General features: G+C 42.1%; 1 protein-coding gene across 3 annotated transcripts in view; it reads left to right on the forward strand.

The window, feature by feature from the left end:
* The window catches only part of LOC149329217 (potassium voltage-gated channel subfamily KQT member 1-like), a 156,657-nt gene that overhangs the window by 77,026 nt on the left and 58,249 nt on the right, over positions 1–21,382 (forward strand). For all 3 annotated transcript variants that reach the window (XM_089560148.1, XM_089560150.1, XM_089560149.1), the window contains exons 3-4: positions 1,788–1,913; positions 18,873–18,963. In XM_089560148.1, the coding sequence (XP_089416274.1) occupies positions 1,788–1,913; positions 18,873–18,963 (217 nt within the window). The remainder of the gene's footprint in view (positions 1–1,787; positions 1,914–18,872; positions 18,964–21,382) is intronic.

Raw genomic sequence — 21,382 nt, forward strand, 5'->3', positions numbered from 1 at the left:
GAAAATCGCCCGCGTGCTATTTAACCACTTCTCGCCGCTTTTCATATCATATGTTCTATGTCCCAACAATGCGAAACATTACATAAAAGCTTTTAGAGAAATCGTGCATTTAGACTTCAGAGTGGTATGTTGTAGGGTGTTTAACGTAGAAAACGAACCTGTACTTTGACTACTTTGAGGGACGCCGTAGCAGAGGGCTCAGGATCAATTTCGACTACGAAGGCTTTTTTTTTTACCCTTAACTACAATAACGGGGCGCCTTACGTTTAGCCTCCATGTAAACGCGGCAGTCGCGGCTGGGATCAAACGCTCGACCTCGGGCTCAGCTGCCGAGCGTCCTAACCAATGAGCCACCACGTTGAGGGCCAATTAAATTAAATTCCAATTAAATTAAATAGTATGCCCACGACTCAAGAAAGCTAGGCAGCTGGGTGAGCAACTAGACAGTTTGGAATCCCGCTTGCGATTGTATATTTTGTTTTCTTGGTGGGGCTTGTGAGACCAAAGTTGCTGTTCCCGAGCTGTTTTTGTGCACAACCTGCCACGGCTGGCAGGCAGTGCATGGCTCCACCTGAGTTAAGAGCAACGAGTGAGAATAATTACCCCAGTGAGTCCCGAACACTGCGGAATCGGCTGCGTCTAGCCATGATCCACAGGGGAAAATCAGTCATGTCTAGGGAGGCTATGCAGGATGAACCTTCACGCACAGCGGAGCTAAAATAATAATGGCATGCGCGGACACGAGCGGATAACATAAAATTTCCATAAAATATATTTTCACGAATATTAATGCATTAGTTCACATCAATTAAAACTTGCACCAGTCCCACGTACAACAATATACGGGAAGAAGCCATATGACGCCAGTAAATTTTAGTGATACAAGACTAAGTCAGTGTGAATCTTATTAATACTTCTAAGAAGATGGCTTGCCACGTTGAGAAAGCAGAAAATACGGCTGAGAAAATCCCGGAGAGCTTTTTTTCGACAAAGAAACGTCTTAACCAGAAGTTCCTTCATGCTGCCTAACTGAGGGCATGGACTTTATCGCAAACAATAAAAATGAAGCAACCGGCGCCAAAAACGCTGGACGCCAAGTAAGACAACCGTTGATAGATGAGGACCGAAGAGGCGTGAAATTTCAGTGGGAGAAATAAAGTTATCCAAAAAGGGGCCAAGGTTGTTGCAATAACTGTGCTAACGGGGTGACTATAGCAAAGTGCCTGCGCTTCTCAGATTGTTTAATTGCATACGAGGTGCCTCAGCAGTAATCAAATCCAACATACTGAGTCACCAGGTACCATCGCAGCTATGACCCTCAAGCGCAAATTCAAAAAGCAAGCATGGTCAAATAACTCCAGTCCAGTCGGAAAGAAAAGAAAGAAAAAAAAAAGCATTCATCAGCATCACCTTCATCTCTACAGATGGAGTGGCGGCGTTGGACGTAAAGCGGCATAAAGGAATAAATCCGTCTTTCTCAGGAGCTTAACTTTTCCCCAGGCGAATATATTTAGACAGAGGTGAAAAAAGAAGGAAAGAATTAACATTTCAGTGCAGGCGTGCAACAGCCTAACTAACCCGCAGCATGAGCTGACAGCTGAGTGTCACACTAACGCACTTTCCAAACGAAAAGACCGCGACGTCGTGTTTGCTCTTTTTATCAAGACCTTTCTTGTTGAGACAACAATGACCACCGAGAGTCGAGGTTTGGATCTTGCGTTTGCTAAGTCTTATGTTTTTTTGTTTTTTCTCATGTCACTTACCCCTCTTTCTTTCGTCTTTTTCAGAACAAACTTAGGTGTCTTTCCCTTTAGGGATGGCTGCAAGAAAGGAAAGATGACCTTTCAAGGAAAGGTCTACAATTTCCTGGAACGTCCTACGGGCTGGAAGTGCTTCCTCTACCATTTTTCAGTGTAAGTACCTTGAGGACTCCCGTAACAAGGTTCACCGTTATTGCTTTCCATTTTACTGCTTGTTTCTGCTGCAGCAGCTTCATTTACGTTATGTGGCGACGTTTGGCATTATCTTTCGCTCGGTTAGGCAGTGCCTAGACGATGCTTCATATTCTACTCGAAAGGCGCTCTCATTGTGTTAGCCTGATGACATTAATTTTCTGAAGGCAAAAAGATTGAAATTACGTTTGTACGAACAAAAAAAACAATCTACTCTGAGACGCCGCACTCTTGGTATACTGTGCAACAGCGCTGCAAGAGTAACATTTGGAAAGCAGCTGAATGGTCGCTGGTTATTTACCGCCTTTCGCGGAACATTTCAATGATGTACTAGACAAGCGCGTTTTGAGGGCGCGGCAATGACGCTCCGTGCACTCGGCGCCCCAAACTATTAGCGATAACAAGCCGATATTGTGTTCTGGATATTCGTATTTTCATTTTGTGTGAAGGGGCAAGGTAATGTTTTCCCTGCATAATTTTAGTCCCACGCCCGGGAACAGAACGGCTATTGTTTTGTAGAATTTTATTTGCTAACAAGCTACTTCATAGAAAAACGGTGAGTAGGCGCAGTGTTCTAGCATGTGCTTTCATGCTTAGCGCCCCAGGTGACTCTCTACCAAACAAGTCTGGATAGAAGCATTTTTCAACAGGGATAGTTCATAAGCGCCACTTTTTTCATATATGGCAGAACTTCACTACAATCAATCAGTCCGCAGGTATTTCGTCAGGAGGCTTGCATTTTTTGCTACTAGTGTTTTTGCTGTCGCGAAAAACGTAACTGCCCGATGCAGCTTTAGAAAAACTTGAAAAGAAAGATTGTGCAACGCATCGAAAGAATCGGCCGATGGGCCATTACATTCAATATTTCCATAACAGTACCTTACAAATTTCCAATATTCAAAATTCTTGTTTAAGAATGTTAGACTTGTGCTCCAGAGACGTTCTTGGGATTGTTGGCTTTGTGATTGTTGGCTTTGTGACGTTGTGATTTATGGATTAAACGCTGACTTTGGTTTGCCGCAATTAAGTCGACTTTGTGGCGCTATCTTTCTGTGAGTTGTAAGTCTGCAATACGCGCTCTCCGTCGCTCTAAGCTTTTAAATTCTGATCATTTTGATTCACAGAATTGATCAACGATAACCCACACTTGAAAACCGTAGGCTCAGAGTAATTTTGATAACCACCTTGCTCTTTAAGTAATATCTTCTGTAAAGTCTCATTGCACAAGCTGGTAGCTACAAGTAACCAGATATTTGGTTTCTTCAAATACAACGTAATCGCTCTGTGTCCTCAGCAGCTGAAATCATTTTGGCGTACCGTGCTAAGGAGGTGGTTTGTAAATCTAATCTGCGTCCCTGACTGTGAATGCATACCCAACAATTCTGGGCAAAGTAACTTTTGAACGGGAACCCGTTTATGAGCGTAATTTTTTCATATATTTTAAGATTTCACTCTAACAACCAATGTGCCCACAGATCTCCCGTCGGCAGGCTGGCATTTTTTTTTTGCTATTAACGTTTTTGCCATCGTCAAAAGAGTTTCCCGTTGGTTTTATATGGCAGTCGAAAATGCTCGATAGGAGTGATTAAAGCACTCTAAAAAAAAGCTTTTCCTATATATCGGAAGAATGAACAGCTGCTTTCAAAATTTGCGTAACAATACCTCACAATATTCCAATATTCAATATTTTTGTCCAACAGTGTTCGGCAGGGCGCTGCTTGTGGAGCCCTGTTGTTTTCTCCGCCTCTGTTCATGTCCAGCCTGGTAGATTGGTCGTAAATACCCGCCATCGAATGAGAGGCGGCTGCAATTTTCCAGCAAAATGCTCACAAATTTAGAATGACTAATAAGGCAGTTTGTTTTCTAAGCTGTGCACAAAAACAAAACTGAACTGCGACAAAATTTATTATAATTGTTCGCTTTTTTCAAAACTCAATGAAAATTTTTACTCCTGAACCATAAATAGCGTCCTAAGTTGACGACTGCACTGCCAACAATGTCATATAACCTCGCAGCTATGACCAAACACCTGTATCAGCTATGACAAAAACACCTGTATCGCGATCGCTCCGATAAGAACATCACTGACGAAGACAATAAACCGGCATACCACCTAATGGTAGTGCCTTAACTATTTGGCTGTGTATAAGAAAAAAAATTCCAAAAAAGAAATCACTCAAAATGATTCTGTACAATGCCTTCCCGTTAAGCGCCATTAGCGTTAATAGCGTCATCCATTTTTCGTTATTGCCACATCCCACAAATTTAGGTTCGAGCGTCGACATAAAAACAGGCACTTTGGCTCTACGACGGTACTTTTTTAGCAAAGATATACGGCCGCAGACGTCTTCTTTCCAATCTACTGGACTCGTTGTTTGCCATTCGGGATCCGAAGCATTTGTTTGTTTTGGCGGGGAGGTCGGTGACACATTTTACGGTGCGACGAGGCTGAGCCTGTGCCGTGTGTGAAATAATAATATCCTCACATCTAGGAGTGCGAAAAAGAGACCGTGTAGAAGCATGCATTCTGCATCCGCGCTTTCATTTTGTACCACGCGGCCTGCGCCAGTCGCTCGATGTTCTCTTGTTCGGTGCCTCACGAGGTAGCTTGTTCTACTTCCGCCATTGTGATCAGATGTTCCGTATTTTTCTCCTTACTGTTGCAGTAATGCTTTGTACTCTTGCCTCGGCGTCTCTGCTACTGTTTCATGACTTGGCGCCTAGCTAGTTTATATTTATGCTTGTTCATCGAAAGAATTACACAAAAGAAAATTTGCTGGATCACAGGAGTAGCTTCTGTTGTGACCGAAACAAAATGGTGGAACGTCATGCTCCTGAATGTCACGCGTCGAGATGTTCTGTTATTAGTTTTGTTTGCTTGTTTCAAGTTTGCTTCAACGATTAATTCGGCGAACTGAACAACCCTTGGGGAGATGGAATGTGTGCTTTTGATTTGTTGGTTGGTGAGCTGATCTTCATAACCTATTAATGTGTTACCAGTAGATCGCCCATTGCCTCCAAAGGTGCCTGTGGTCGGCATGCGAAGCGTCGGATAGAAGAGGCAAGTAGAGAGAGTGAAATGCATTTTCTCTTCTTTCGTTGGATAGTAGTGAGGGAGAGCAATAGTGGAAGAAAGAGGAATTGAAGGAGGCAAGGCGGGCACCGTGGTCGCCAAAACAATGCTCACAAAGAGAACACTTGCTGGATCATCTTCGAAAATGTATGCGCCACTTAGAAAGCACAAGGAGGAGGTTGCAAGGAGTGGAAAGGGTATACTAGGTGTCACACGGTGATCGATGAACTGGATTACGGTACCAGCTCTCACAGTCTGAACTACTTATTAGAAGCGGCTACTCTTTTCGAGAGGAAGACTAATGAGAATGCATAAATTCTTCTTTAACTGCACTGAACACCTGTGAAGAGAGAGAATGATAAACGGAAAGGCAGGGAGGTTAACTGCGCGACGCCCACTGCACGACAAATGCCTCTGCCATATCTCTTCCACAACCCAGTACTAAGCCAGATGTCCCCCTTATCCCCGCAAACTTCCTAATTTTTTTCGCCCAGCAAACTTTCTGCCACGCCCTACTACGCTTACCTACACTTGTAATCCAGTACGTTAACCTTAACGAACATTAGTTATCTTGCCTTCGCATTACCTGCCTTACCCAAGCTCACTTTTTTTTTATTTCGACTAAGATGTATTTCGCTGTCGTTTGTTTCGTGACCTACTCCGCTCTCTTCCTGTACATTTACGTTGCACCTTCAATTTCTTTCCAAGGCTCGTGGCGTGGTTATGAGAGGCAAGGTACGAAATTAAGACACACAAAATAAGTTACTGTTCTTTCAGATAAGAGCTCTTATCTTTTCAAGAATATCGCCAAATAAGGCCACTTGGAGTTACGTAGTGGCAATCTCTATCTTGATAATTCTACCCAACACCTAAAAAACTGAATTCTAAGCCAATACAAAAGACTAATCATCTAGGGTATCTCTGCAGGTTAGTGGCTTCAAGTAGAAGTTAGTAAAGTCTGTGATTCTAAACACCTTCAACACTTTCTTCACAGAAGCACCGATGAAGGCCAGTTTATCAGGCTTTGACATAAAATACAGGCAAAATAACTTCTCTGATGGCCTTTGTCTCGTTCTGTGAAACTTCCTATCAAATGCATGATACGGTCAAAACATGTGCATCGGAATTTATGAGAAATTCGGTTTCTATCCTAAAATAACAATTTGAGCAATAAACGGCATGCTCAAATTCAGCGATTATGTTCCACCTTATCAAGGTGTGCTGGATGCGATAAACATGCTGAAGCAAATGAGAAATTTCCGCTAGTTGGGGAATATTTGTAGGGAAAAACGGCGGATACTTTATGGGACACACAACAGAAAGAAGATGAGACAGGCGCTGAATCGCAAATGAAGGTTTAATGCAACGACTAACCATATAACCACCTACGCTCTGCTGCTCACCAGCAACTTTTTGTGTGCAACTTTCGTGCCACGCGTTTCCCATTGTCTCCATGTAGCCATGATGTGCGCAGCTTTTGGTGGTTCTCTGCATATATTTCTTGCTTTTTTATTTAACTTTCAGTTGCGAGTCAGCGTGTTTATCGTGTTGGTTCTCTTGTCTGCCTCACTAATTCCCACTGCTTTTTTCCCGTAGGTAAATATACTTCGTGAGAAAAACACAGGTTTTTTGCCCGCCCATTACCATCCATATAATTAATCTGAGTTACGTTTCGAGAAAAGTTGAAACAAAGTATTGCGCAACAGAAGAGCTAAACTGGTAGGCCCAACTATACTGCACTAATGGATAAAACACCAAGTTGCGTGTTTGCGCCAGCGTTTTCAAAATTATTCTTAAACAGAGAAGCAGGAATTAAATTGCGTCCAGCCACCAACGTTAAGCATCCTTTTTTAATCAGCCCTTCCCTGCAAACTTTTCTGGGAACACAACTGGCAGGAAACTAGGAGATTCCAGACAATGTATTCACGGAACAAATGAACCAGCCGGAGGTTCCTGCAAGTGCAGGACCATTGCTCCGAAAGCGAATTAAATACGCTTCCAGCGAAACAACACGGTAGCGTGAGTTTTTGAAAAATGTGTTGTCGTTTGAGAACTTGGTCCTTATACATTAAAGTATTCTCTGCGTGCAGAAGATTTTCAAACCCCGGAACCGCGGTGCCCGTGTAAGCGATTTAGGACCTAATACATGCGCTTTTCGTTGGTGGTAATTAATATTATCATTGAAGTCTAGGCCTTTCTTCGCGCACCGAAATCCAGTAGTTTGCGAAACCTTAGATTTTGTCATGTTTAATTTTTGGTTATTTTAGAACGCGTAAGAAACAGCTATTTCGAAAGAGAGAGCGACGATTCAGCAATGGATTTAGAATGGCTTTGCACTAAAGCAATGCAGCAATGCAGCCACTACAGCTTTGCTGCTGGCCAACGACGACTGCATTGCTCCGTGGATTTATTCTTTCGTTTTCACGGCCACCTGAACAGATCGCTAATACAACGTGAACACCTTTTTTCCCTATTAAAGTGCAAGAAAAGGGAATATTTTCCAAAGAAGTAAACCATTTTTCAGGAATAGAATCATATTTATTAGTGTGGTTATGAAAACTCAAAACATTAGCAATTTGTTCTAGTTATTGCAGAGAACAAGTTGTTCGATGTATAAAGCAAAACGTATCAATTTTCTTCTCCAGCTAAAGCAAGATTTCAAGTTTGTCGTTTAACACGTTGTTCTCTTCCCCGCTCGTTAACTGTGCAGTGCAATCGGCACTTTCCCATTGTAATTCGCGCTGATCAGGGTACTCACGATTCTGTCTTCTAGCGTGTTATCATTTTTGCTTCACCATAGCTTTTTCTTCGGTGACAAAATTACAGTGGCGTTTTGATGATTAGAGCCTCAGGTTGAGGTTCTTGTAAGTTACTAGTGGCATTAGTTTTGCGATTATTCCGCTGGTGACAATTATACGTTTTGTGTAGTATTTGTTTAGGTACCCCGTTTCTCTAAACGGTTTCAATGAAGATTTCAGTAAATGTATTAGTTTCGGAACTTTTTAATTCCTGACGCACATTGTGTAACGCCTACGAAAGCGAAAATTAAACCATTGAAGGAATAAAAAAAATAGGCCTACTGAGCGCACTTTTCTCTCATTATCAGATGCACTGTCTTGATCCGATTTCATGGTGAGCAAAATTTTTGCTTCATCATGATCATCGTTTCTTCTGCAGGTAGGGTAGGCTATCAAGATATTCATGCCAGGCGATAACGGTAGACGTAACGCAAGATATAAGTCTATATGGGGTTAGAAGCAAGCTTTTTTATTGAGTCGTACAAAATTAGACGGCATTTTTCGCTTCTCATCTAACTATAGCTTTCCCGATATTCATATCAAAAGAATTTTCGCGCTTCATTACCGCTCGGAAACGAATTCAGCCATCAGGATGCATGTTTAAGTTTGTTTCTGGCACACAGTACGTGAATGTATCATAAAACGCTTCTTTTTACCCTTTACACTTTAGGCAGTGAACCTAATTTTGCCCAGAAAGCTTTTGGCAAAGTCAGCAGATGTTCGCATTTAGATTGCTAAGCGCAGCAATAAACTCACCGAATGAAATTGACTACTGAATGTCCTTTCACGTTCATCCAATCTCGGGTTCCATGATCGGTAGGTTGGCAAAGTGCTATCAGTGTGACAGGAAACGCTGTGGGCCAGCCCATATGACTGCTATTATGACCACAATAATGTCGCTGCCGTGCCGCCGACGAGCAAGTTACAGCGAGTCAGCATCGACACCTCACAACCGGCAAATGGGCTCCGGTGTGCAGGGATAGCGGAAGGTTCTACGAATGTCGATAATTTGTTTATGTTTTAGTTCAGGCTATGCTTCTTGTCTGCCCAGAAGCGTTACCAGGCGTGGCACGCTACAGCCTTTCTGCGGCTGGGAAGACGCAGTACCATATCATCATCATCATCATCAGCCTGACTACGCCCACTGCAGTGCAAAGGCCTCTCCCATGTCTCTCCAATAAACCCTGTCCTGCGCTAGCCGCGGCCACCATATTCCCGCAAATTTCTTAATCTCATCCGCCCAGCTAATTTTCTGCCACCCCCTGCTACGTTTGCCTTCTCTTGGAATCCACTCCGTTACCTTTAAGGACCAGCGGTTATCTTGCCTGCGCATTACAGGCCGAGCCCAAGCCCACTTCTTTCTCTTGATTTCAACTAGGATATCATTACCCGCGTTTGTTCCCTCACCCACTCTGCCCGCTTCTGATCTCTTAATGTTACACCTATCATTTTCCTTTCCATAGCTCGCTGCGTTGTTCTTAACTTAAGCTGAACCCTCTTTGTTAGCCTCCATGTTTCTGCCCCATAGGTGAGTACCGGTAAGATACACCTATTGTATACTTTTCTGTCCGGGCGCATATGTGAAAACAAGATGGAACAATATCAAGAAACGGCCAGGAATTCCCGCTTCATTATTTTTACCTACCAGCCTTTCCTCGGCGTCTTTACTAGGTCCTGGTTATGGCAGCATAAAATAGCGGCCACTTCGTGGATGCCAAGCGGGCGAAGCGTAAACACATGAAATATGTATATCACAAATGCATTCTTGTGTTTCTTTCATGTCAGAGATTTTCGCTTAGCGCATGTATAGCACAATGACATGTAGGTTTCTTGCCACTGCTGTATCCACGGTCTGTTTATATGTTTACTATGGTCTACCATTCCTCGGTGAGCTTAGGTTGTGGTAACATTGTGCCTAACCCAGGATCATCGATCGGAAAAACGCTTCGGATCATTATTGATGCAGTAGGTGAACCATATAAAAAAGTAGAATTTAATGACGACGAATAAAGTGACACGTGCAATAAGCTGCCTTCAATCTCTAAAATGCTTGTTGATATTTCAGCAGTGGTGACCGACAAGGTTAAGGTGTATGAGCTTTAATCAACAGCTGAGAACCTCTCTTGAAAAACACGATTTGGAGAATAAGAGCAAACGAAATAACTGTACTGTAATTGGTGTGAACGAAATGAAAACAAAAGAACAACAAACCCTTAAGCAATGAAGGTTACAAACGTGGCTCTTGAGTGCGTTCAATAAATTGGACGTCCAGCTGAGGCAAGTACCGGCCTGTCATATTTAAACTTTTTATAAAGAGGGGCTAAAAAGGGGCACACATAAGAAGCTAGTTCGCCACAGCAGTAGCAAAGAAAGGACGTAGATCCTACTTTGCTCTGTCGAAACAGCATTTTATTGGCGCCGCTTTGATGCCGCCAAATAGAAATCTTGACATATTGAAATTCCTTGATGACTTCTTGGACGAACGTAAAAAACGATGCACACCCAGGTTAGCTTGTGTGGTCATTTCAAAGTGTCAAATATATATCCGGACTTCCTCTCGACATTCCGATCAGTTGCTTGAAATTACTTCTTCGATTACTTTGAAAAGGTTTGTACAACCACCATCGCTTGTAACTGCAACAACAAAGTTTATTTTAGAAGTGGTGTTTTTAAGTGATGCTATCGACAGGCTGAATTCCGCCGTAGATATCCTGCGTGAGATATCCGGCTATGTGTTTCTTCTCTTAAACGCCAAAATGAAACAACACAGCAATTTTACGACTTCATTAACACCGACGATGAAAGTGGTTCATGTGTCCTTAACATGAACAGGACACTGGCTCTATAATGTAGGTGAGGACCATATTTCTCCGGAACCATTGTGTTAAGAGTTTAAAAATGTGGTGCATACGTGTCAAATCTACGTTCCACTAAGCAAAAAATATTCATAGCGAAAGTTCTCGGATCACACATGACATAATTACAGTAAAATGCCGAGTGAAGCGTTTCTCAAAAGCCATGTCAATGGTTGGACACAGCGCTCTGACAACACTCGTTGAGGCAGCGTACAAAAGTAATCTTATAAAAACTTTTCTTCTTCAATCTAAAACTGCGCAGCTATCTCATTAGTCATGCAAAAATATTGTGGACTCAATTAAATCAAAAGTAGGTTTTGCGTAAGCAAACTGAAAACAAATGGTTTAGATGTCATGAAAAGCTAACAAATAGCGATATCTTTTAATGACTGTTTCTGATTGCATTTCCTGATTGCATTTCCAGGACCCATGATGTCCCCTTCCTCGATATAAGCGAAGACTTTTTTGATGCACTGCTTCGCATGAATATTAAGAAATCCGCGGGATATTTCGAAAATGACCGTTTTCTTGAGGGGCGAATTTTCTGTGAAAGATGCATAGCTTTCTTTTGCAGCCATATGTTGCGCTTGGATGGATGTCCATGAGTAGTTACTCCCGTGTTATATTCTTGGGGGTACGCTGAATGGTGTCAAATTATTTTTTTATTATTTTTGGTCGTAGCCTGCGTACAGATGAGCTGCGCAGCGATATGAAAGTGGCTATAATTATTCCTGTTAACTAATATGGCGTTAAGCTCGGCGTTACGAACTTGAGGCCAATTAGTAGTCGGTGCACTTCAATTCAAACACCTTACCACATGCACGCAGGATAACACATCTTTTTTATTAAATGAAATACGGATTTCATCGCAGGTTGTCGACCGCGGCACGGTTAAAACGCAGTACCAACATGACGAAAGGTCAGAAGAAAAATACACAATTTTTTCAGATTTTTTTAGAAGGCTGACCCAATAATATAGTGGAATATTTTACTAAATCTTATCTTACAGAACCAACACATTCGGCATTTGCTTGCCTCGTATAAATTCCACCGACATCAATAAGTTCAGCTCTCCGTTCAAGTTCAGCGATTGTGCAAGTGTTTTCAGGATTCTCGTAGGGCTCAGTTTTTTCACCCATGTCCAGAATTTTTGGCGAAGAATTTTGAATATTGGAAAACTGCAAGGTACTGATATACGCGTAGAGACATTGAAGATATGCGCCATTCTTCCGATATGTAGCGAAATCTTTCTATCGTAGGGTTTCCAACGCTCGCATCGAAGAGTTGAGACTGTCATAAAAAAAAACAGTGCTAAACTCTTTTGACGTTAGCAGAAACGTTAATAGCAAAAAATGCACGCCTGCTGAGAGGAGATCTGCGGCTATATAGATTGCTATAGTGAAACCTTATTATATATCAAACAATTACATTCATGAACTCTTTCCTGTCCAAAAATGTTTTTTGTCCAGAATTCTCGAGTATGACTTCCATAAGTTATTTAATTAAATGACCATAGTTTTTTTTTTACCTGTAAGGTCCTTTTTTTGCGGACGACTTCGCCGTTTGTTATAATATTTAGCCCGTCGAAAGGCAGATCAATCTAAATAACTTTTTATGGGCTGTCAGTAATTCACTCCACACTTGGAAGGTAGCAATGAATATTATCTAGCGGAAAAAAAAAACATAACCAAAAACAAGCTACTACAATGCAGCACACAAGCGACAGTTATAATGTTGCACTCAAGCCATCAGGCCAACTAAAATACCTAGGTTTTGCGTCCCTGATCTCACTCGCAGTCTCCAAATAAAAAAGAGTATCAGCGGCATCCAAAAACGATCTTTAATAAGACACCGTCTAAAACAGGCCTGCAGAAAAACAAAGCTTGTAGCCTATGTATCCCTCCTGTCCTCTGCATTGAGAACGCTGACGTGGCTTGGAGCCCGCATAATGAAGCGGTCGAAACGAGTATAGAGGACATTCTAGAGAATGCGTTTCAATTTATGCCTGCTGATTGATGTGAGCCGTCCACAAATTTCTTAATTTATGGAGTTATATAAAGATACGGCTTGTGCCGCATAGCAATACCGTATTTGGCGGACATCAGAAAAATGATGAATGATGGTAGTTAGTAAGCTGGTTAACTAATTTCTCGATAACTTTTCGGTCACTTGACCACTGAAAAGAACATACAAACAGTAAAAGGTTACGACGAATGGCGAACCACGAAGACGGAAGCATCAGCTGCTGGAGACAAATGTTGACCAAAATATTACTGTTCTTCCTTTCAAGCGCCGCATTCATCGAGAACATAAAGGGGTCGTGTTTCGAAGCTGCTTTTAAAATCTGGTCTGCGAGCTCAACAGCGCGTGAGTCTCTTTGAAATGAATGCGGTCATCCATACTCTGGATCCTTGGATATATTTTTTTTTCAGCGCGACGACCGAAGGCAAAAAAAAACCAATTTAAAAGTATACTAAAATCAAAGTGGTATGAAACTTGTGCTCTTCAAGGGAAAGGCCACAATATAGCGCTGCTCGCGAAGTAAAATCTTCGCGTGCCCGAGTTCCTACTGGTTCAATGCTATGAGTTGTTTGGGTACCTAGTGCTCGCTGCTCAAATAAATTTCAATACCTCGACTTGACGACAAGCCGGAAAAAAACACAGGAAACGGTATAGTCTCTGTACTCAGCATGGTTTATTTTCACGGCGGAAAACCTGAAGTTGGATTGGTGCTTCCATCTAGTTTACTACAATGCGAGCGGTTGAATTTTATTGCAGCTTCGCACTTGCAACGGTGTCGGGGACGGACGCACATTCGGTCAGCCGTGGTCAATGCTACAGCAAACCACCGCGAAGTGTGATAAATGGTGGCACGTCTCGAGTATAAAATTCAGATGCCTGGGGAGCGTAAATCACATCAAGGCGAAAAAATACGGCTCGCCACATGTTCTCTTGGCTTCCGGCTAGAAAATCAAGCAGTTCTTTTTGTTTACATTTTTCTTTAGCAGCGAAGCTGCTTTATCGAAAAACTTTCAAGGCCACTTTCAATTTACTCTTTAAATATTTTGAACAGTATGATTCACTACCTGTAGGCGCAAAGGAAATGCGACGTAAGATGCTTGAGAGAAAATAAGATGCGCATTTAAAGCGGGAAAAAATATAATAATATAGCTTACCTGCTGAATCGATCGCATGGCTATGAAAGCTGCGGTAGCAACTGAGTTATGATGCAAGCTGTGATAGGCTTAAAATGGTGCTATTCGCATTTTCCTGTCCTCCACCTTAATGTAGGAAAGTAAGAGGTTTTTGCGCATGCTCTATCCCGAGAAAGTCGGCGAGTTCTTAAAACATCGGGAACAGTTCAGCTACAAGGCGCTTCTCATGCCCACCTCTTGAGCGGGCACAACTTGGACAGCATGAAAACTGGAATAGGGTTACAAGTTCTAGGCAATTCATTTGTATGGCAGCCAAAAACGAAAAGAGTGAAAACAGGGCAACTATGGATATATGTCAGTAGCAATATCGTGTTTGCTAGCTGGATAAATGCATGTTTGAAACAGAGAGGCGCAAAGAGGACAAGGACAAAAAAGGAACGTAAAGCAACAGGACAGGCGCTTGTCTTGTTGCTTCACGTTCCTTCTTCTCCTCGTCCGATTAGCGCCTTATCTGTTTCAAACATGGCTACGAACCAACTAGCACAAACCAAAGTATTTCTGGATAAGTGCAAGCTTCAAAGTATACTAACTTCTTACGTCGGATGAACTGCATTGAATTCTGAAGGTAATGAATGTTTAAGGTAATCGGGAGGTCAATGCCAGCGCTCGTTTTATCACGCCATCCGTGTTATATGGGGAGCGAGATAGTCTAATGTTTTGGGTAATTTCCAATGATTGAGTACATTTCTATTACGGGAAAAATTTCTTGCTATCATCTAAGTTCGGCCATACCGAAACTTTGTTGTAGAAAAAAAGTTCACACTGCTCTAGGGATTGAGCCGGAGACCACCGTCTCTCCAGGGCAGTTGCTCTACTAACTGCCAACTATCTTTGCAAGCCGTTTCGGTACTTTTCAATAAAGAAAAAAAAAATCTTGATAAAATTTATTGGCAGAGTGACTGCCTGGAAGAGCAGGTGATTTCGTGTTCGATCGCAAAACTGAAAAAAATAATATTTCCACTTCAAATTTTGAATTTTTCATTGACGATTTCATGATCCACTAAAGAATGGCGTTTTCTTTTAATTATCACATTATTTCTCAAATCATAGATACCTTCCAAAACATCTGAATGGCTAGGTTATGTGCTTATATTCCTCAGCGCAAGGTGATTTTTGCAATTATTTCTTAATAACAAAAAATAATAATAATAATAATTAAATAATAACAGTAGTAGTGATTGTTCAGTGCAGATAAAGTTATGAACTGCGGTTCCGCTAAAGCCATAGGGTGGCTTCTAGGGCGACGACCGGGAGAAGAAACGGCAGAATTGTGCCTAACCTCTGCCTAATGACACAGTGCATAGAATAAGAACCATATAAATATAGAAACAGGTAAGTCAAACTATTATAAATCATAAAAATAAAGAAGAAGAACACACTCTGAGAATTTTTGTATATCTCACTGAAAAACGCAGTTCTCTGCGACTACAGAAAAAAAACACTTGATCTGGAAATTGATTACATATGGACGGAATATAACAGCATCTCGTTGCTATTCCGAGCTTTGTGCGCGCCCTCGGGACAAAGTAACGTTGCGCATGCCTCAGTGAAATGGGCTTTATAATTTCACCATTGTATTCACTACTCCAAAAATACTGAAGTGCAACATTTTCTTTAAATAAAGTGCTAAACAAAGTTAATATGGCCCTTTGAAACGTACTTTGAGAAGGACAACCTGGGAACATACTTTTTGATATGTTGCATAAAACCATTCATTCTGTGTTTCCACGTGGTACAACAATAACAAAGAAAAACATTCCGTATCTGACGACACAGCTTTGAAGTAACTTTGGCGAGGTCGTTCCTTTCTTCGGGAGGGTCTGAGGGCTTTTTATGATACGTCACTCTGTGGGCACATAACAGGATGGCAACGCGTGCATTACAGTGAGCTTATACTGTGTTTTGTGGTTGCGGAAAGCTCATTCGTTTTGCATTCAGCCATTTCTTTTGGAAAAGCGAGAGCAGCGAGGGTGTTCGTTCGAAGCGACTTTTGAAATGATGCGCGATGGAGGAGTGCACTTCTGCAAAAAATATGATGCGCTTTGTACACATAGATCGGCATATGGAGAAATCAAACGGAATAATGTTTTTTCCTGACATTTTTTTTTCATTCGGCACTTGGATTTCTAAGACATCGCCAAACCAAATTTCGACGGTTTTCTTGCATTCGCGTCCGGTTTGACGACATGTCGGGGAAGCTGCGCAAAGATATGATAACGAAAACGTTTCCCTACGATAATGCACTTCTGCCAACACGAGCCATGGCGACAGCGTTATCTTCACGGTGAAGAACAAGTGAGAAGGGAATACATCTCAGTGCTAGTCAGATGTGGTGCTGCGTGCAACATTATGTAAGGTACAACCCGTCAGAATGATTTCCGTGGTTGTATAAGCGTCATGCGGACACGTTTCTGAAACTGGAATACCTGGTCTGCGGCGCCTGCTTTTCGCAGTCAGGGCGTGCAGTGAAGCAGGACTTTTTTTTTTCCAAAAATAATATTTATTGTCAATGCCCCTTCTTTCTTTTTCATGCGTTTTTTTATTTTTCCGGGAAAAGCACTGGTTACTTTGGCAAACAATTCAAATGAGAAATTCGAAAACGGAGTATGCAGCACTATCCTCGCTGCAGTTTAAATGCGGGTTTCGTGTGGTTTCTTTATTGTTCAGCGTCCTGTTCAGCAACTATATGTTTTAATGGTGGGAATCTAGACTGTTTTAGCTAAAACTTAACTTAACTGCAATGTATTTGCGTCAGTTTCCGGAAGATAGTGCACAAAATTCTATGAAAGCATTAATGCTGATCACTGATTAACATAAAGAATTCGAGGAAATGTCAAACAGTTTTTAGCGAAGTCGGCAATGATGTCCAAATACCTTCGGAAGCGTTCATTTAATTTGCAGTGCTGATCAAGAACCGGTTATTACGCAACGTGTGAGAACAACACTTTTTCTTAATGACTCATACTAGCGGTGCGCTCCGCATTAATTTCGGCTAATGGAGATTCTTTAATATGACACAGATGTTGAATACGCACGCTTTTCTGTTTCAGCACTGTTGAAATGTAACTGGTGCTTCTGGGATCGCAAGCGTGAAACTTTCCTCACCATCCAAAACCGCAGCCGTACACTCAGCATAATAAACTGTGTAGTACCGAAGACAACATCTGTATTACGTAAATCCTTAGCGGCGTTCTCGCTTTCTGTTTAATGGCTCTATAGCGAAGCCATCACGACGGACGGTAAAGTTCATTTCTGGATGATGGCACTGACGCAAGCACGCGCGGTCAACAGATACGCCAAAAAAAAAGAGGACATAACTACTTCTACACACTTCTGCCCAACGCAATGGAAGCGCGCATTGCCTATCTTTGTCTCAAAAATATCGCTATTTTCGTTCGTGTTAAATATGAGAGTTCACTGTCTCAAGTCATCAGTAAAAGGCGCGTTGACGCGCATGTGACCACCTGCTTTTATAAATATTACCTGCACTGTCTGACAAGTTTTATATAACCAAAGCATGAACCCAATCGCCGGCTGAAAAATACTCGCAAATATCCAGTTTTCAGTCTCCAATCTCACGCGGATCCCACCGATACGCCGCTTATACTCAATCTCGTAAGTAGTTTGCGGCGTTGTGAATGCTGATGGGATCTGAGACGATCAGAACGGCATGCGCTGCAAAACGTGTTCCTCCAAGCCCCTAACCTAGTGACTGGTGGCTCTATCACTGGGAAGAAAAGAACTTCAGTGTCCAACTGCTTAGGACACTTAGCGAACACGACAGGCGCCATGTTTAAGAATACGGACACACCACTTTGCAGCAAGCCTCTGCAGTGCTGTGTTCGTGCGGGTTTTTTCGATTAACTTTATCAGTGAGTGAAATGCTCGCTATACTTTCAAACTACCATCCTGCGCAATATTTTTAATTACTGCATTAATTATCTTAAGATCAGTCACAACAACGTTCAACTATCAGAGGTACTGCTTTGTTTATGGACGAAAATAGTTCCACCTTTCGCAGTGGTGCATACAGCTTGTGAGGTCATGCATGGTGTCATAAATATGCACTTTTTTTCCGTCCAATATAAATTTATGTTCAATGCACCAATGTGCTATCCTAAAAACCTCTAGACTTGTTTAATATTAAAAGCCCACAATGGTGTCCCTGAAGGTATTTTTTCATCGTCGTGCAGATTTTATAAGATTTTCAGCTGGTAATACTCTACTTAGCGAATAAACGATTTAACACAGTGCAAACGAGTAGACATTTCTAGTTACACGCGCACACATGCCCATACCGCTTTTTCGCATCAAATAACTGTGAGAAAGAGCCTTTATATATATATATATGACTCAAAGGTTAAGGTCAGTTAGGATCTATTCATATTCCAAGGTACTCAGCTAAAAATATACACCATTGTTTTATTCAGGCTGAATTAATCATAATATATTCATTACGTGGAATGAATAAAAAATGTGCAGCACTTAAGATGCTGCCCGAAGTCCTTTCGTTATGCTCATAACATTATATTTACGTTTTCATTTATTTCCATCTTTGACAGAGAACAGGGATGTTCCGGGAGGAGGTTATAAACAACTTATCTCTCTCGTATTTCATTTCGTAAACCTTGTGTTCTACCCGGCCGCAATCAGTAATTAAGATATAAGTAGATAGATAAACAAGAACGGCTCCAGAGGCAATAGCGGGGTCACTGAAACCACTAGAATCTCGCTACGATCGTTACCTGCATTTAAGTTAACGTAAACGCAAACAGAAGTTTCAGCTGAGTTTTTATATATGTATATATATATATCTTTGCAGTGAAAAAAAGTAACAATAAAGACTAGAAGATTGACGCAGAGAAGTGCAGCTCTGAAGATAACAATCTCATGGCCTTCGAACATTAGCAAAGTGAATGTTGTCGGTTGTGTTCATAGTATGTCTTGTAACGCTTTGTTTTTATCTTTTTGCTTTGCAGATTTCTAGTTGTTTTGATTTGCCTCATCTTCAGCGTCCTGTCAACCATCGACCAATACAGCGATTTTGCCATGTCATCTTTGTACTACATGGTAACGTAACTTTCTCTTTTGCACTTCGTACATTTCGCGCGGTCCCTCTACAGACTGACAATGAACACGTCCAAATGTTCCAAACTGCTAAGTCTTGAAAAGAAACTGAAGAGCCTTCGCTTCTTCAGTTGTGCGGCTCATCTGTATTTGAAGTTTATTGTTTTGTAAATATGCCTGGTTGTCCGTTTCATTTTGGTTGCGCTTGGCAGCGTCAGTGAAAAGTGTTCCCAATTAAGGCGAACAAAACACAAGAGGTGCTTCAGAAGTTAGTTGTAAATGTGCTCAAAGATAGCGCAAGCACTCAAGCTCGCTACTTGCAATGCCCAGCTGCCGTCCTATAAAAATCTCAGACTTCTGCATCGCACTCTATAAGACACGGTCTAAAGGTTCGCCCGTTTTTAATACGGGCCCCTCTCAATATTCTACAGATGGTTTAGAAGAACATCAATTTGGGCTAGATGGTGCATTATTTGAGACAGAAAAGGAAAATAGCGCTGCAAAAAAGACGTACACAAGAGAGACTGACACAGGACTTGCGCAAGTCCTGTGTCAGTCTCTCTTGTGTACGTCTTTTTGCAGCGCTATTTTCCTTTTCTGTCTCTCAATTCTGTCCAGGTCTCTTTCTACGCATTTGTGTATTAAATACTGCGGACAAAAGGAGCTTAACTGAAAAGGAGACGTCATATGCTAAAAGGAAAGTTATAGATCTTAGAAGTAGAACCTACACATGAATAATTACTAGCGTACCATTACACAGGTGAACTACCGAGCGTCTCATTTTCTCAACGAATGGAGTCATGGTAGTCCTGCACTTTGCATCGGCTGGAATGTTGCATTTTCCCATTCATCGGAATTATTCGTTACGAACAGGGATTTATATAGGAATCTATTCAGGCTGATTAAAGCCACGTGCCTGAGAAATGATTTCATTTCCCGATCGACCTCATGTTTTGTGTCTTAGCTAGGAGCCCCCTTAGTAAATTCGTTTTTAACATCGCAGTATTAGTGACAAAACCGGGGAAAGCAGACAAGCAGACTGAGGCATCACTGAAAAGAACTCATTACTGTTATAACTTGTGGTCACAAGGAACAGGAGAACTCTACGGCGGCGACAACACAAACGTGTTCGGCGGCTCACGAAAAACCGAATCACCCCCGCTCTCTGCTACGCTCAATCTAAAGCTGACCAACTTTTGAGACAACGCTCGGCGATCACCAGCTATAATTCTTAAAAACACCGGAGCAGTTTCACGGCCACAAACATTTCAAATAAATCTCGTCGCATCTCTCGTCACAAACCAATCCGCTTGCACCTGTTCTGAAAATGGGCAAAGAGAGGTTACAAACTTTTGTGGCAGTATTTAAAAAAGCAGTAGTCGGCCACTCTTCATAGGACTGATCAGGCTGCTGAGGCAGCTCTGTATCTGGCAAATGTTGGGTGTGTACTACTACCGGTTGCTAGCAAGAGGAGCGGTAGTTGGAGCGCTTAGCTTCAATCACACACCTCGAAGCATACATTAAAGGATCGCGCAATTATATCATGGACAACATCGACGCCGATATCAAGTATTGGAAATGCATTTGAGTTGAAAACCCATGGTATAGTGATAGCTTTCGCGAAACACCAATCTCCGACGTTGCGAAACTCACTGCACGCTCCTGGTTTCGACATCCAGCGCCTTGATTACTTGGAAGCCTCGAAATTGTGTAAATTGTCTGCCCCTATAGACGGGAAATAAACAAAGAAAACAAACGGCGAGTGTAATCAGTGCTCTCGTGTGATGTTAATTACATGAAACACTGTCGTCTCCAAGACCTCCTCTCGGCAAAAAATTTTAAACCCTGTGATCAAGGCGATGGAGGTCGCGCCCGACTGCTTAGATTGCTTCATACTCGGTCAAGCGGCTACGGTAAATGAGTACCGGATTATCCTCAACAAAGGCATCAATCGTGGTGCGCGTCTACAAGCACGAATACGTCGTTTCTACTAAGGGGACAAAGACAGATTTTAATAAAACTACGAAGCATTGAAGGAAATATGCCATTCTTTCCGGGCTGCTGTAGCGTACAATTATCAGAGCTCCGCAAGCAAAGACCATCGTAACAAATGCCGTTGAAGCGATGGTTAGCGATGCATTATTTTTTTTTTCTCCGCCGCCGCGGTGGCTCAGTGGCTATGGTGCTCGGCTGCTGGCCCGAAAGACGCAGGTTCGATCCCGGCCGCGGCGGCTGAATTTCTTTGGGGGAGAAATTCGAGGCCCGTGTACTGTGCGATGTCAGTGCACGTTAAAGAACCCCAGACGGTCGAAATTTCCGGAGCCCTTCACTACGGCGTCTCTCATAGCCTTAGTCGCTTTGGGACGTTAAACCCCATTAACCAACCAACCAGCATTATTTTTTTATAAAAGCGAATCACGCT

This window comes from Amblyomma mixtum, chromosome 9 (assembly GCF_055824585.1).
Source record: "Amblyomma mixtum isolate Tamu chromosome 9, ASM5582458v1, whole genome shotgun sequence".
In the NCBI taxonomy this organism is placed as follows: Eukaryota; Metazoa; Arthropoda; class Arachnida; order Ixodida; family Ixodidae; genus Amblyomma; species Amblyomma mixtum.